Here is a 17,122-nt window from a genome sequence, read left to right on the forward strand (position 1 = left end):
AGGTGACTCAAGGTTACCACCTCAACTTCCTCACCGTTCCACCGGATTCCCCACCTCGGCTGATGTGGGGAACATCCGACCACTCTCACCTTCTCGATCACCTGATCTCCCTAGGGTTCCTCATAAACTATCTGAAATTCAGGCTAGTTCCATCTCAAACCCTATCGTTCATAGGGGCCGACTTGGACACTTTAAAAGCAAAAGCCTTCCTATCCCGGGATTGGGCTCACTCTCACTTCTCTGGCCCATCAACTATAGTCTCGACAACACTCAACTGCACGTCACTTTCTGAGTCATATGGCCTCCTCAGTGCATGTCACGCCGATGGCCCGCCTTGCCATGAGAGTAATGCAGGGGACTCTAAAATCAGAGTGGATTCAGTCTTCTCAGCCAATGTCCACTATTGTCCACATCACCAACCAGCTCCGCTTATCACTGGTTTGGTGGATAAATCAATTCAGTCTTCTTCAAGGCCTTCCATTTCAGGTTGTAGAACCTCAAATAACCTTGAAAACAGATGCCTCCAGCCTCAGCTGGGGTGCACATGTTGCAAACCTGCAAACTCAGGGCATCTGGTCTCCAGAGGAAGCCAAACACCAGATAAATTTCCTAGAGCTTCGTGCAATCAGATATGCTCTCAGGGTCTTTCAGGATTACCTCACCAACAAGGTCATCCTGATTCAAACAGACAACCAGGTGGCCACGTGGTACAAATAAGGGGGAACAGGCTCCTACCTCCTGTGTCAGGAAGCTGCACAGATATGGGCAGAGGCTTTTTCCCCACTCTATTTGCCTCATGGCCACCTACTTGCCGGGAGTGGACAATGTTGGCAGACAAGCTGAATTGCACTTTTCAACCGCACGAGTGGTCCCTCAACCCCACAGCGAAGTTTCTTGACTATCTCTGGCACCTGTCAGGCCTGAAAACTTCCTCTGTCAGGGTTCATGTCAGTGCGGTGGCTGCCTTCCATAAATGTGTTGGGGATGTCTCCATATTGGTACAACCCCTGGTAACATGCTTTTTGAGGGGCTTGCTGCACCTAAAACCTCTATTGCTCCCTCTGGCCCCTTCTTGGGACCTTAACGTGGTTTTGGGGCAGCTCATGAAACCGCCGTTTGAGCCTCTCCAATCCTGTGATCTCCGCTATCTAACCTGGAAGGTGATTTTTCTTCTGGCGATCACATCTGCTCGCAGAGTTTGTGAGTTGCAGTCCTTAGTCACCTACCCACCTTACACTAAACTTCTGCTTGACAGGGTACTACTCCGCACTCACCCTAAGTTTTTGCCTAAGGTAGTATCTGAGTTTCATATTAATCTATCCATTATACTACCCACTTTCTTTCCCAGGCCCCATTCAGATCCAGGAGAACAGGCTCTGCATACTCTCGACTGTAAACGTGCTCTAGCTTTTTACCTAGACCGTACAGCTGCCCACTGAAAGTCCACTCAATTGTTTGTCTCTTTTAATTCCATCAAATTGGGTAAACATGGGAAAGCAGACCATATCCTCCTGGTTAGTGGACTGTATTTCCTTTTGCTATCAGCAGGCAGGCATTCCGCTTCAAGACCGTGTCAAGGCACACTCTCTATCAGGGCCATGGCGACCTCAGTAGTGCACCTCCGCTCGGTGCCACTTACTGACATTTGTAAAGCTGCTACCTGGAGCTCTTTCCATACTTTGCAGCCCATTATTGCTTAGACAAGGCTGGCAGACAAGATTCCATCTTCGGCCAGTCTGTCCTTCGCAACTTATTTGCAACTACTTTGCCAATTAATGTACCAACATCCTTCCACCGAGCCATCAGGGATCAGGATCCCTTTTAACCAAATTTCCACCCCAGTTGCTGTGCCTGTTGCATGTCTTTGGGTACATTTGGTGCATTGCTCGGGCATCCTCAGCTCGGTACTCACCCATATGAGGACTACCATCCTGCTTGTCCTGTGAGAAAGCAGAGTTGCTTACCTGTAATGGGTGTTCTCACAAAACCCGCCCACCACCCCGCGGTGTTGGGTTTGTTACGTCGTCTTATTTTTCGCATGTACCTTTACTAAGATGAGACTGAAGGGGGAACCCTGCTGGATGCAGGGTTGGTGCTATGCTGGGCATGCCCACTAGGTGCCAGTCAGTTCTAGAAACTTTGACAAATGTTTTCTGTGATTGGGCTCCATCCTGATGTCACCCATATGTGAGGACTAACATCCTGCTGTCCTGTGAGAACAGCTGTTACAGGTAAGCAACTCTGCTTTTTCTGGTATCAAATGTAAAATCTCAGAATTCCAAAGCTTTGGACCCAATATGGAAAATATACGTTCTTGTTCGCACCCCGTATCAGTCTAGACGAGTGGGTTTATGCATCCCTGCCAGCAGATGGAGGCAGAGAACAAAACTTTGAGGCACTACTACAAAACAGAGTGCCACCTGCAGTCCCTCAGTATTTGTCTCCAGAAAATGGTAGAGGTGCATTCCTGCAGTCTGGAGGGTGTGGTGGGGGTGGGGAAAGGGATGAAGATTCAGCTCCCCGAGATAAGTTCCTTCATGGGCCATCCCTTAGGTAGAGTAGGGCAAACGGGGGGTTGGCAATCCCTCTCAGGACTTGGCCCTTTTTTGGTAGGGGGTTAGATAGCCAGGAGCCCTGGATCCCTCTCCCTCTCTGGACCTTCGCTCCCTCAGTGTGCCTCCATAAGCAGGCCCTGTTTCTTTAAAAAAAAAAAAAAAAAAACCACCCCAACCCCCCCCCCAAAAAAAAAGCAGTGAAGCCAGGAGAGAGGCTACAGCAGAGTTTTTTTTTGTGCAGAGTCGAGGAGCAGGTATGTTTGTGTTTTTTTTGTGCTGCTTGCTCCGGGAGACAGCAGGAAACTACAAAAGATGTTCCTGACTGGTTGAGAAAATTAAGGCATAACAGTCTCGTGCCACCTACAGGACCCACCGTTCTGATGTTCTGGTCCACTCCTCGTAAAAAAAAAAAAAAAGCACTTTCATCCAGTAGCCTCCTGAGAGGAGTGGAACCTCACACCTTCATGATCTGACCTTACTTCTGTTTCCCCCCTTGGGACCCACCATCCTTTCGGGGACCTGCACTGATTCCGAAGGGGCTGCTGTTTGCCTGAACTGTTTCTGCGAAGCTTTTGAAGGGCTCTGCCCACTCAAATCCTCCTAGCCTCTTGAAAACGGGCTCGTGACAGAAAAGACTTCCTAGGACCCTTCCTGTCTTCAGGCAACTTAATTGCCTTTTGACTCTCCAGCGCTTACAGCTCCTATGTGCCATTGTTCTGGTGCCAGCAGAGGGGACAGGGCAGGTATCCAGTGTGTCATGGTGCCAAAGAAGGAAAGGGACCTTTCGGCTCATTCTCGATCTGCACAAGGTGAATGCTCCCCTCTGGGTGCTGCGGTTTTGGATGGAGATGCGTACAGTGATAGTGGCGGTGCGCAAAGGGAGTTTCTAGCATCTCTGGATCTGTGAAGGCCTACCTTCATATCCCTATTTGACCTGAGCATCAGAGGTTTCCTGAGATTTAAAGTTCTGGGAGAGCATTTCCAAATTTTGAGCTCTTCCTTTGGGTTGGTGGACTGCATCGTGCACATTCACAAAGGTGTGATGGTAGTAGTGGCTGTGGCTCTCAGGAAGGGGGGGCATCCTGGTACACCTATATCTGGACGATTGGCTGAGTCAAGTGAAGTCTGAAGTAGAGTGTGATCATTCAGTTCAGCGGGTTCTCCAGCTTCTTGGAATTGGTGACTAAACCTCACAAAGAGTCATCTGAAGCAGACTCAATGTTTGGAGTATCTGGGTGCTTGCTTTGATACCCGATTGGGGAAGGTGTTCCTGACTTCGGAGAAAGTCCTCGAGCTGCAGAGTCAGGTTCTTCAGTTGCAGAGCATGGCGGTGCCCAAAGTCTGGGGATTACCTGCAGGTCCTGGGATCCATGGCTTATACGCTGGATTTAGTGCCATGGGCTTTTGCTCACATGCGTCCTCTTACAGGGGGCTCTTATCCCGGTGGAATCCGCTGTTGGAGGAATTTCAGCTTCCTTTACCATTACCAGAGGATGCCAGGTTCAGTCTCTTGTGGCCGCTATCGCGGCACAATCTCGAAGGGAGTGGATTTGGAAATACCCGACTGAGTACTGATAACCATGGATGCCAGCCTCTCTGGATGGGTGGCAGTTTGGGGAAATCGGCCCAGAGTCAATGGTCGTCAGAGGCGGCTTGGTTGATTAATCGACTGGAAACCAGGGCCGTGCTCAAGGCCTTGTTGGCATTTCTTCTGCTCGTTCAGGGCAAATCAGTGCAAGTATTCTCAGACAATGCATCAGTAGCATACATCAATCGCTTGGGTGGTACGAAGAGTCGTCTAGTGGCATTGAAAGCGCTGGAACTGTTCGTGTGTGCGGAGAAACATCTGGAGAGACTAGCTGCTTCTCATGTGGCTGGAGTGGACAATGTGTAAGCGGACTTCCTCAGCAGACAGCATCTGGATCTATGGGAGTGGGGGGTGTCAGTGGAAGCCTTCGCCTTGTTGCAAACAAAGTGGGGAAAACCAGTGGTAGACTTCATGATGACTCCTGCAAATGCAAAAACAGATTGCTTTTTCAGTACAGATGAGAGGTCAGACGGAAGACATCTATGCTCTCGTTCAACTGTGGCTGACGCACCTCTTGCTGTACATTTTCTCCATGGCCCGCCTCGTTGGACGGGTGCTGTGGTGCATCAAAGTTCATCTGGGCAGGGTGATTCTGGTAGCGCCTGAGTGATTGCGTTGTCCATGGTTTACAGACCACCTGCGTCTTGCGCTAGACTGACCCGTTCGTTTGGCTTATCTATCAGGGTTACTTCGCCAGGGACCTGTATTTTCAAATTGGGAGGATTGCTTCTGTCTGGTGGCTCCGTTTGAAGGGATATTTGGAGCCGGTGATTGCAACTATGCTTCAGGCGAGGAGACCTTCCACTTAAATGACTTATGTCCAGGTGTGGAGAGTATTTGAATCCTGGTGTTTGCTGAATAGAGTACAGCCCTTAGAGGTGGATGTCCTGCAGATCTTGGAATTTTTCTGCAGTGCGGGTTATCTAATTCATGCATATAATTCTCTTCAGGTCCAGATAGCAGCTTTGGGTTCCCTATGCGACAGGATTCAGGGAAGACCACTGGCATCTCATCCGGATGTGGCTTGTTTCCTGAGAGGGGCAAAGCATCTGAGTCATCTGGTGCAGCTCTGTCTGGCATGGAATTTGAATTTGGTTCTTCGGGTGCTATGTGGGCCCTCTTTGGAGCCAATGCAGAGGTATTGTTAAAGGATTTAACCCTGAAAACTGTTTTTCTGATGGCCATCTGTTCGACTAGGCTAATTTTTGTGCTGCAAGCGGTGTTGTGTAGGGACCCTTTCCTCTCCTCTGTTTTTCGGATGATGGAGTCTCTTTACGCACAGTTCCTTCCTTTTTTGCCGAAGATAGTCTCCTCCTTTCACCTTAATCACAGGTGGTTGAGCTTCCTGCCTTTTCAAACTCTGCAGCCGATTCTTCGATGGCTAGAGAACTTTACTTATTGGATGTACGTCGTATCCTTTTGCGTTATCTCAAGGTGACTAATCCCTTTTGGAGATCAGTTCATGTGTTTGTCCTGTTCAGTGGAGCAAAGAAGGGAAACAAGGCTTCCAAAGAAGGGAAACAAGGCTCGCTAGTTAGAAGATAGCTTCGGTTTACATCTGCAAGGGCCGGCCGGTGTGAGAAACGTTGAGTGCATTTTGAATGATCCTATGGTGAGTCCTCTATCAGACAGTCATCTGCCGGTCCACTGGTGCCCTCTAAGTCCTCCCTGGAGCTGCCCTTCTGGGTCAAGTACCCACAAAATACTCATTGACCCTGTTCATGTGGACAACTTTGGGGATGAGTGCCTCTCTCCCGCTGGCCAGAAAGGCCTTATGGAGGAGTAAAATGCTAGCGAGACCTCAGAATCCTCCTCCAGAAGGACCTCAGAACTCTGGGACCACTCGTGCATGACTTAATGTGGCCGGGGATAAGGCAGGAGGAGAATCCCCCCTCAGATTCCGAGGAGGTGCTGGTAGCAGAGGGGGATGACCCAAGGTTATCTGGCTATTCAGGAAGAGGAATTGTGGCTATTTGTTCCCTATGTACTGAAAGAGCTAGGCATCAAACTGCCACAGGAGGTGAATCCCATCATGGACGATTTGAGAGGTCCAGTGATTGCCTTCCCCCATCCTCAAGTCATTGAAGTTGGTAGTGGGAGACTCTGGAGATCGGCTTATAGGTAAGAAGGGAAATGACAAAGTTGTATCTCCTGCTGGAGTCTAGGCCCTTGAACTTTTGGAAGCTGTCAAAGGTGGATGCATCTGTCTCAGCAGTGACCAAGAAACTCACCATACCAGTAACAGGTTCCGGTGCACTGAATGACACACAGGACTGAAACTTGGAAATTGAGCTCAAAAGGATTTTTAACATTTCTGCTTTGGGCATCTGGGCGGCGTTATGCAGCACTTTTATGCAGAGGACCTCTTTGTGCTGGATACAGCAATTACAAGTGAAGGATACTACCTCCTTGGCCTCAGTGTTTGGAAGTGGCAGTAGCCTATGTGGTGGGCACCTTATATGATCTGATTAGGATGTCCACCAGGTTTATAATGTCTGTGATTTTGGCCAGAAGACTGCTGTGATTGAGGAATTGGTCAGCGCATATCTGATCCAAGTCTTTTAGGTGCTCTTCCATTCAAGGGCAAGCTCTTGTTTGGGAAGGACTTAGAGCAGTTGGTAAAACACCACTTAGAGTCCAAGGATAGGCCAGAGGGTGGAAAGAGGCCTTTACCAGCAGAATAGAGACCCTGCCACTGCTCTGAGATTAAGCTTGGGCAGAGGGCAGTCCTGTCAGAGCGGACAGAGGCCAGCCAGGGAGCCATGGGATCCAAGTCATTACAAGGAAATGATGCTTGTCCACTCTTTCCTTCTGGCTGTCAGAGGGCAGTTAGCCCTTTCTTTACAAAGGGTGAGTCAAAATCACAATGGACCAGTAGGTCCTAGAAGTGATAAGAGATTTGCATTGCATTAGAATTTGCTTGGTTAGTGTGAGAGGCTTATGTCATCTCTCCTTATACTCCCCATGCCAAACAGCAGGTGGTTCGAGATATGGTGGACTTATTGTAGCACTTGGGGACCATAGTACCAGTTCCCCAAGAGGAACAGCGAAAAGGAAGGTATTCCATTTACTTCATGGTTCCAAAAGGAGGGAAATAGGCCAATTCTGGATTTACAGAAGGTGAATAAACGCTATCAGGGTGCCATGGTTCATATGGAGACTCTGATCAGTTATTGGAGTGGTCTGCAAAGGAGAGTTTCTGATGTTCTTAGATCTAATCGAGGCATATCTGCATATACCAATTTGACCAGAGCACCAGAGGTTTCTAAGGTTTATGATTCTGGAGGATCATGTTCTCTTCATGCCCTTCCTTTTTGGTTAGCAACAGCGCCACATACATTCACCAAGGTGGGTGGTGGTGGTGGCAGCAGAACTTCGGAAGGAAGTTTTGGTGCATCCATATATGGATGACTGATTCATTTGGGCAAAGTTGTCAGACCTTTTTCTACAGGCAGTATAGAGGGTCATGGAGAGTTTGAAGATTGTTTCCTCATTCCATGTTAATCCCTGGAGTTTCTGGGGGCTCGTTTCAATGCCAAATTTGGCAAGGTGTTTCTTAGGGTGGACAGGGTGATGAAGCTGCAGAGACAGGTTTGCTGATTAAGGCTCTGTGCCTAGGGTTTGAGATTTTGTAGGTCCTGGGTCTGTGGTGTCTACATTGGATCTAGTTCCCTGGGCTTTCGCTCACATGCAGACCCTTCAGAGGGTGCTTCTATCCTGCTGGAACCTATTTTTTCCATGGTGGATATATATTCCATCACAACATCATTGAAAGAAAAGGTAGTGTGGGTAGTTTGATATTTGATGTTGGGGAAAATCTTGAGGTTTCTCATTTTAAAAGTAATTTTTGGCAGCTGAAATCTTTTTTTTTTTTTTGTCGCGGGGAGGAATATGAGTGGTGAAGTAACCTAGTGGTTAGAGCAGAAGACTGAGAACTGGGGAAACCAGGGTTCAAATCCCACAGATGATTCTTGTGACTCTAGTTAAATCACTTCATCCTCCATTGCCTCAGGTACAAACTTAGATTTTTAGCTCTCTGAGGGGCTGATGCAATATTTTTCGCAGAAAGCGGGTGCTGGCTTTTCAGCGCCTGCAAGGGTGGGTGCCATGCAATACGCAAATTAGGGGGTCGCGCTAGCAAGGAGGCACTAAGGTTACTGGCAGTCTGCTGGTTATGAACACCGCCGATAAACTCTGCGTCTGTTTTCATAACTGCAGTCAGCCAGTTATAAAAACAGACGCCGAGCATACCAGGGTCGGTCTTCAAAGCGGCCGGCAGAGATTAATGAAATCTGAAAGCGCACAGCTATTAATGCCTGCTCCAGATAGGCGCTAATAGCTGAGCGATAAATGTGCGTCTGAGACGCACATTTATTTTTTTGCATTTGGAGTGAATGAGCGCTAACTCATTCACTCCGCGTCAGACGCGCGTTAAATAGACGCTAATCCCCCTATTGCATCAGGAGGTGGATTAGCGCCTATTTAACCCGCGTCCGACAGCGGGTTAAACAGTGTGCTCGGTTGAGCGCACTGTATTGCATCGGCCCCTGAGGCAGGGAAATAACTCCTGTGCCTGAAGGTAACTCACCTTGAGCAACCAATGAAGGTGCAGGTTAAATCTAAAGAGCTAGCCATGGCGCTGAGGATGGAGGAGGAAGGTAATTTCCTTAGTCTAATCTTCAGAAATCTCTGGTATCTTGAATGAAGATGCTAGTAATTACTAGTGATTTTTAAAACCTACCAGTGAGCCCAGAAATATTTGTAAGCAAAAATACCAGAGATGGTACTGCCTAGATCCCCATTTTGAGTATCATTGGGAACAGGTAAAATGTTCCTGGGAGGACAGTTTCTTTAATCATTCTTAGATGGTTTTTGCATCTTGTATATCTTTTTCATTTTGCCAGATCTGGAAATAGTGGTGATAGTTTGTAACTTAGTCCTACAGTGATTGGCTTCCAGCTTTTATTTCCTGGAGTCGCTCAAATTTTTTATGGCAAGTATATTAACGCAGCATCCACTCTCCTGATGTTGGAGTCAAATTGTAGTCTTGTTGATGTTGTAGTTCTTAAATAGCTTTCAAGAGTAACTCTAAATATTTTTGTTGGTAACATCATTTTAGGTAATATCAGGATTTTTTTTTTGCTGTGTTCCATGATAGTTTAAGCAAAGGCACAGACAAATATTTTTTCCTGCTTTAAATTGTAGGTCTCAAACAGGCTTTGGAAACTGTAAATGATTACAACCCACTGATGAAAGATTTTCCTCTGAATGACTTGTTGTCTGCTACGGAACTTGATAAAATTAGACAAGCACTTGGTGCAATTTTCACCCACTTGAGAAAAATCAGAAATACCAAATACCCTATTCAGAGGGCCCTTCGATTGGTGGAGGCCATTTCAAGAGATCTAAGTTCTCAGCTGCTGAAAGTACTGGGAACAAGAAAACTGATGCACGTGGCCTATGAAGAGTTTGAAAAGGTATTGGGCTTACATACTAAGTGTTTTATTTACCATTAACTGAAATAAAATGTCAAAAATGTGATATTTAAGATCCTTGAGCTTCTTTTCCGACATGCTGTTGCAGGTGATGATAGCATGTTTTGAAGTCTTCCAGACCTGGGATGATGAATATGAGAAACTTCAAGTGCTTCTGAGGGATATTGTGAAAAGAAAGAGAGAAGAAAATCTGAAAATGGTCTGGCGTATCAACCCTGCTCATCGGAAGTTGCAAGCCCGTCTTGACCAAATGAGGAAATTTAGACGCCAGCATGAACAACTCAGGGCTGTTATTGTGAGGGTGCTCAGGCCACAGGTAATCCCATTCCTCCCCCCTTTTTATTTCTTTTCAAAATAAGTTATTGAAGAGAAGCAGCATATTAACAGTAACATGAGACCTCATGGAGGTCCACATAAACTCATGAAAACATAGAAACCAGCAAATCAGACAGGCATGCCCTTTGTATTGGAGTATTTTTCACTCCCTGCTGGCACCAGTCTGACAGATTTGGGATTAGAGCTCTCAACTTTTGATGCAAACTCAGTTCTTTAAGCACTCTTAACAGTTTCTGTCCTGTTTTCTTTTCTTAGAAGGCATTCACTTTTTACATTTTATCTTCCCTTTCCAGTAGCTAATTGAACAGTATCTGTGCAGTTCAGTGTAAAAATTCTTAAAACTTAGTACTCTATTTTAAAAAACTTTTTCCTCTTTAAAAAAACAAAACAAAAAAACCCTTTGTTACCTAAATCCATATAATGGACCATTGACCCTTGTGAAGTTAATTTCAACTTGCTGTTTACATAGTAGGGTTCTGCATGACAAATGTTCTTACTTAAACATGTTAGTAGCTGGCAACTTAATGTTTTAAAAACCTAGGTGAACACAAGTGCTGTTTTATTGTAACATATATACCTCTTAAAAAAAAAAAAAAAGCAAGATAATCCATTATATGGGTAACCGCTGCCCCCTCCGACACGGCATGTGATGGATGGGCAGGTGCTGCCAGTAAACACCCCCCCCCCCCAAGCTTGATTCTGTGCAGCCCTGCCATGTCATGCGCTCCACCGGGTGGGAGGAAGAGACGAGGTATCCTCTTTGCCACAGCAGGGCGGTATTGCATGTTGGGGGGTGAGGGGTGGAGGAGGGTACCTCTTTGCCACAGTGCAAGTGGAGATGTGGCCTTCCAGTGGGGGGGAGGGGGAGCGAAGGAAGTGGCAGTTCCCTGTATGTACCCGGATCAGTCCAGACTCCTGGGTTTATTCATCCCGGCCAGCAGATGGAGACAGAGAAAAGCCTCGCTGACACTGCTTGATAAGCCCTGGTGCCACCTGCAGTAGCTCAGTATTTCTCTGTCTCCAGCAGATGAAGGCTGGTGCATAAACTTGCAGTCTTTTTTTTTTTTTTGCAAGTGAGCCTTCCTCGGTTGAGGTGGATGAGCTACCGGTCAGTGCTTGCTCCAAGTTGATCCGTGGGGTGTAAATCTGGTGGTCTAGATCCCTCCCCTCAAGAGGCCGTTCTGCCAGCTTTACATTCCTTTTTCTTTTCTTCAGGGTTTTTTTTTTCTCTCCTTGCTGGCTTATGGCTGGTCTGAGCTGGTCAGCTCCCTTCAGCCTTAGAAGAGGGATTCCCCTGTTAATTTTTGTAGTTAGTTTTGAAAAAAGAAGGAAGAAAAGCTTAGGAGTGAGTGGTAAGGCTCTGGGGTGGCCCCCCCCCACCCGGTTTGCTGTTTTTCAGGCAGGTTTTTTTTTTGCTATTTTTACTTTTTTGTTTTTTTCTCGGCTGGGGGAGAATGGTTCATAGCTCAGCTTGCCACGCGTGCGGTGCGGTCCCGGCACATCTTGGCATAGTAGGCCTCTGTTCGGCATGCGTTTCGGGAGGGGAAGGGCCCTTCTTTCTCCCGATGCTTCTGAAACTGAGGAGGATGCAGAGGCGCGCCGTGGTCAGGCCCGATTTTGATGTTGCTGTGGGCACTGATCTTGCCTGCTCTCGCATGGCGGGAGCGGTGGCCATTTTGTCTGACTTGTGCGCGCCACCATCTTTGGAGGGGGAGGGTGATCTCCCTCCGTGGCTATCCCCGATCCACCTGAGTCCCTTACAAGGGCAGGGGGTTTCAATGGGGGCAAATATTTATTTTATTTATTTGGTTTCTTTTGTAGACCGTAGTTCGGGAATTTTATCCCATCGCAATAGGCAAGAGAATTTGCTGCTGGGGCCAGGAGGAGACTAGGTCCCTCCCTTGCCTGCGTCTGCAAGAGTTTTTTCACCAGATTTTATCCTCCTGCTTCACCAGGCTTACCTGGCTCAGGAGGGTATGGGTGCCCCTCAGTTCCCTCGGGCAGCTTGGGGTCTAGGCCTTGGTTAGCTGGGGGGATGGGGGCCCCTCAATTCCCTCACAGGTCGAGGTCCAGGCCTTCCATCATCGGGGACAGGAGCAGGGCCTAATCGGTCGAGAGAATCCAGATCCTTGGGGGTTCAGTGTTCGTCCCACCTGGGAGTACTGGAGGAGGAATTAGGGAGTTCGGACCCTCTAGGAGGTTTGGCGGCAGCAGTGCTGGTCAAGGATCCGGGGGCACTGGACGTTGATCTCAGAGATGGCACGGGGCTCCTTCGATTCCAGAGGGGAATGACCCTAAGATTCTCTGCTTGTTGCAGAGGGAGGAGTTGGGAGAGGTTATTGAGGTTCAGCACCAGATTTCTCAATTACACTATTAAGATGATGAAGCTGCAGCCATACTATTCCAAAGCGAATCAGTATCTGCTCCTCCTTGTTGGTATTCTATGTTTCTTGGGAGGGGGGTAGAGTGGGAGCTACGGTGGGGTCCTGGTTAATGATTTTTTGAAATGTTTTCTTCTTTGGAATTGTACTGCACTGTGCAAGGTCTTTTATGCACTGTGTTTTTAAATTCTAAAATTTCGTGCCATATTATACTGAACTTACTGCTATAGTTATATTCCTGGTTTAATATTTAGTTTTGCAAGATGATGATTAGACTTTGTCTGCACAGCCAACCTATTATAGCAGTTTATTTATTTATTTATATAGGTCACTGCAGTAAACCAACAAAATCAGGGGGAAGTACCTGAACCCCAAGATATGAAAGTAGCAGAAGTTCTTTTTGATGCTGCTGATGCAAATGCAATTGAAGAGGTAAATCTTGCATATGAAAATGTCAAGGAAGTAGATGGACTTGATGTTTCCAAAGAGGGCACAGAAGCTTGGGAAGCAGCACTGAAAAGATATGATGAGCGAATCGACCGGGTTGAAACTAGAATCACTGCCCGTCTCAGAGATCAGCTTGGTACAGCAAAGAATGCCAATGAAATGTTCAGGATCTTTTCCCGCTTCAATGCCTTATTTGTCAGACCTCATATTCGAGGTGCCATCAGAGAATACCAAACCCAGCTGATCCAACGTGTAAAAGATGATATTGAATCTCTTCATGATAAATTTAAAGTTCAGTACCCACAAAGTCAATCTTGTAAAATGAGTCATGTTCGTGATTTGCCTCCTGTTTCTGGTTCTATCATCTGGGCTAAACAGATTGACAGACAGCTTACGGCTTACATGAAGCGTGTTGAAGATGTCCTTGGGAAAGGTTGGGAAAATCATGTTGAAGGTCAAAAATTGAAGCAAGATGGTGACAGTTTTCGCATGAAGCTCAACACTCAAGAAATATTTGATGACTGGGCTAGGAAGGTTCAACAACGTAACCTTGGTGTTTCTGGACGTATCTTCACAATTGAAAGTACTCGTGCTAGAGGCCGAACTGGGAATGTCCTCAAATTAAAAGTCAACTTCCTTCCTGAGATCATTACACTTTCAAAAGAAGTTCGGAATCTCAAGTGGCTTGGTTTTCGTGTCCCTCTAGCTATTGTCAACAAAGCTCACCAAGCAAATCAACTCTATCCCTTTGCTATTTCTCTGATAGAAAGTGTTCGTACATATGAACGCACATGTGAAAAGGTAGAAGAGCGTAATACCATCTCTCTCTTGGTTGCTGGTCTGAAAAAGGAAGTCCAAGCTTTGGTTGCAGAAGGAATTGCATTAGTTTGGGAATCATATAAACTTGACCCATATGTGCAGCGCCTGGCAGAGACTGTCTTCAACTTCCAAGAAAAGGTTTGTTTCTATGTAATTTGTTTTCCTTAAGATTTAATCTCAAAGGAAAAATCATTTTTAATATAGTACATGATGAATTGGAGAAGCAGTGCCTTTAGACAAAATTAGAATCTAGGAAGGTTCTGAGTGGTGAATGGTAAATAAAAATGTCCCTTGGTTTTTTTTTTTGTTAAATGCGCCAGTAAAACTAAATTAACATTTTTATTGAGCTGTTTATTGGGATTTAAGAAATGGATACTCCATTTGCTGCAGCAGCTCCTCAGTGGCTTGAGTAGAAATCCCTATCAATTACATTCCACTTAAAGCTTACAATTGATTGCTAGCCCTATATCAAGCCATTAAAGGGAAGACAGGAGATGCCAGTCTACTTCTGTCGTTCTTGTATTACTTCATAGTTGCATATTGGAATCACTCAACATGCCCCTGCATTATCTCAGATTGGATTACATAATGGAAAACTTTCAGCAGGGAAAAATCAAATTTAGTTCTTGGTTTGCATTCGTAGCAGTTGTACCTCCTTGAGGACTATGAAAGACTTGAGAAAATTAGATCATTAGATAATGTCAGTTTGTACTGAAATTTTCCCTTAGGTGGATGATCTCCTAATAATTGAAGAAAAAATAGACTTGGAGGTTCGATCTTTGGAAACATGCATGTATGATCACAAAACTTTCTCAGAAATCCTGAACAGAGTTCAGAAAGCTGTGGATGATTTGAATCTTCATTCATATTCCAATTTGCCCATTTGGGTCAATAAACTTGACATGGAAGTAAGTTGTTTTTTTTTTTCTTGTTTAATTTTAATTATGTATATACCTCCTATCTTTATAGGTTTTTTCAAATTTAGACAGTGGGGTACAGTAGATGAGATCTCATCAAACATATTATATGAATGTGCAATAAACTTCTTTCCAGTCATGTCATAGAAAAATAAGGAAACTTAACCAACATTTTAAACAGATACATATATTATATTGTCTATTTCTTATTTAGCGGTATATATTTCAGGTTTTTGTCTTTTTGGAGTATCTATATCTTATTTATTTTTTAGATTGAAAGAATCTTGGGAGTTCGTCTGCAAGCTGGACTGAAGACCTGGACACAAGTTCTTCTAGGACAGGTTGATGACAAAGCAGAAGTTGATATGGATACTGATGCTCCCCAAGTCAGCCATAAACCTGGTGGTGAACCAAAGATTAAAGTAAGATGTTGGGAGTACTTTTCAAAGTTATACAGTGGCATGTGCAGTAGCCTTTTTTGTAGATTTTGAAATGGTGTCAGTGTTGCTGGGTATTTGCAGATCATTAATTGCAGGCTACTTTTGTTAAACTTTAAGAAATGATAATGAAAGCAGCACTTAAACTTTTATCCAGTATGACCCCATTTTAACATTTGAAAATTTGAATGACTCCAGACAAAATAGCAGAACTTCGCTCCTCTCCACACTTCCACCCACACTTCCAAAGTAGAAAAGCAGCAGCAGTGTGTGATCAGATTCCTGCCTTCTGCATGCATTTTCAGTGCCTGTGCAGGAGAGAACAATCAGTGAATGTACATGCTGAATGTAGTTGCTGGGATTATGTCTTGAGTGAAGGTCCAGAGGGAGGGAAAACAGCCCTATTAGCCGATCCACTGATTTGGTGACCTCATTTGAAGGCATGGCTCATTTTTGGAATAACTTGCTTAAAAGATAGGAAGACGACTACTAAATCATTATCTGAGAGCACTTTTGGATTAAATGGAATGTTTGTCACTCAGTTCATGTTCTGGCTTCAGAATTTCTGTAATTTGTAGTTTCCTAACATGTAGCCAGATGGACACAGGATCAGTGGGTATTGTGCTCTTCTGCTAGCAGATGGGAGACTGAGTCAGATTTCAAAGCTGACGTCACTCTAGATATACCACTGCAGTAACCTCAGCTCTTCAGTATCTCTCCATCTCCTAGCAGATGCGGACTCTATCCCACACACTAGACTAGTGTTAAGAATTACAGCAAAGAAGAAACAAAATTAACTTAAAGAAGACCGAGCCCTGCTCTCCTGCAGTGATACCTAAGGGTCCCTCCCCCAGTTGAGAATTCCTGAGGTGTGTCTGGGTCCGATAGCCAGTTCCCGGCATGGACTTAGCCCCCAGTGTGGCTGAAAGGCTGCGGGTGCAGAAACGAGCGCGGCGGTGAAGATAATTATCCCAGGACAAGCAGGATACTAGTCCTCACATATGGGTGATGTCACTGGACGGAGCCCTATCACGGAAAACTTTCTGTCAAAGTTTCTAGAAACTTTTGACTGGCACACTGAGCCCACTGAGCATGCCTAGCATGCCATGATCCTTCGAGCCACAGGGGTCTCCCTTCAGTCTTCGTTTTTTCGTGCTGCAGTTAGGATCGCGGTGAAGGAGCCCTGTGTGAACTTCCTCACAACTTTTGAGAGAAAAAAAGTTTAAAATATCTCATTTCATCCTCTGCATAGGGGATGAAATGAGATACCACCGGCCGGTGAGTACAACATTTTTTTCCCGCTCGATCTGGGTTACAATAATTTTTTGGTCAGAAGACCGTTGACGGCTGTCCAACCTTCATCATGACCACGGGCTTAAAAAAATGCCCGAAGTGCCCTCACACAGTGTCTATCACCGACCCGCATGTCAGCGGATGTTCTGTCTCAATTAGGAGTGTTACCTTTCAAAGGAATGCTTCTGTTTGGAGAGGACTTGGAGGTGCCTGTGAAGCGTCTTTGTGATACCAAAGGGCATAGGCTCCCAGAAGATAAGCCAAAAGGAAGTGAGAGTTCCTTTGCAGGGTGGTCTTGTTTCTGGCTGAATAGAAGGTTTAGTCAGAGTAGTAGACCCTCAGCCAGACTCAAGGAGCCAGCAGGCAACAATCCTGAAACAAGTCCTATCGAGGGGGGCAGAAAACCAGGCAGAGGGTCTCGGCCAGGGTTCTTGTGGCGCTAAGTCTTCACAATGAAGTGAGGCAGGCCGTCTCCTCTATTCCTCCTATTGGAGGGCGTCTGACTCTGTTTTATGAGGAGTGGGCAAGGTCACGACAGCCCAGTGGGTCATCAGTGTTTGACTTTTACGTGATAGAATGCTCTTGTCCTCTGCGAGACTTGTTCATGGTTTCTCCTTGTGCATCAGTCAGCAAGAGGTAGGTGGCCCAGGACACTGGATCACTTACAAAATTTGGGGGCCATAGTTCCCGTACCTGTGGGAGAACAATGAATGGGGAGGTATTACATATAAATTTTGTGGTGCCAAAAAAATAAGGATTCTCCCATCCAATTTTGAATTTGAAGAAGGTGTATGTTTTTTGCATGGAAACTCTCTATTTGGTCATTGTGGCAGTGCGCCAAGGAGAGTTTTTGG

General features: G+C 45.8%; 1 protein-coding gene across 1 annotated transcript in view; it reads left to right on the top strand.

Moving 5' to 3' along the window:
• Nucleotides 1-17,122, top strand: part of DYNC1H1 (dynein cytoplasmic 1 heavy chain 1) — a 378,125-nt gene that overhangs the window by 35,993 nt on the left and 325,010 nt on the right. Inside the window, exons 6-10 of the mRNA XM_029597957.1 lie at nt 9,349-9,620; nt 9,727-9,954; nt 12,683-13,759; nt 14,350-14,529; nt 14,811-14,960. Coding sequence (XP_029453817.1) covers nt 9,349-9,620; nt 9,727-9,954; nt 12,683-13,759; nt 14,350-14,529; nt 14,811-14,960 — 1,907 coding nt within the window. The remainder of the gene's footprint in view (nt 1-9,348; nt 9,621-9,726; nt 9,955-12,682; nt 13,760-14,349; nt 14,530-14,810; nt 14,961-17,122) is intronic.

This window comes from Rhinatrema bivittatum, chromosome 4, assembly GCF_901001135.1.
Source record: "Rhinatrema bivittatum chromosome 4, aRhiBiv1.1, whole genome shotgun sequence".
Lineage (NCBI taxonomy): Eukaryota > Metazoa > Chordata > Amphibia > Gymnophiona > Rhinatrematidae > Rhinatrema > Rhinatrema bivittatum.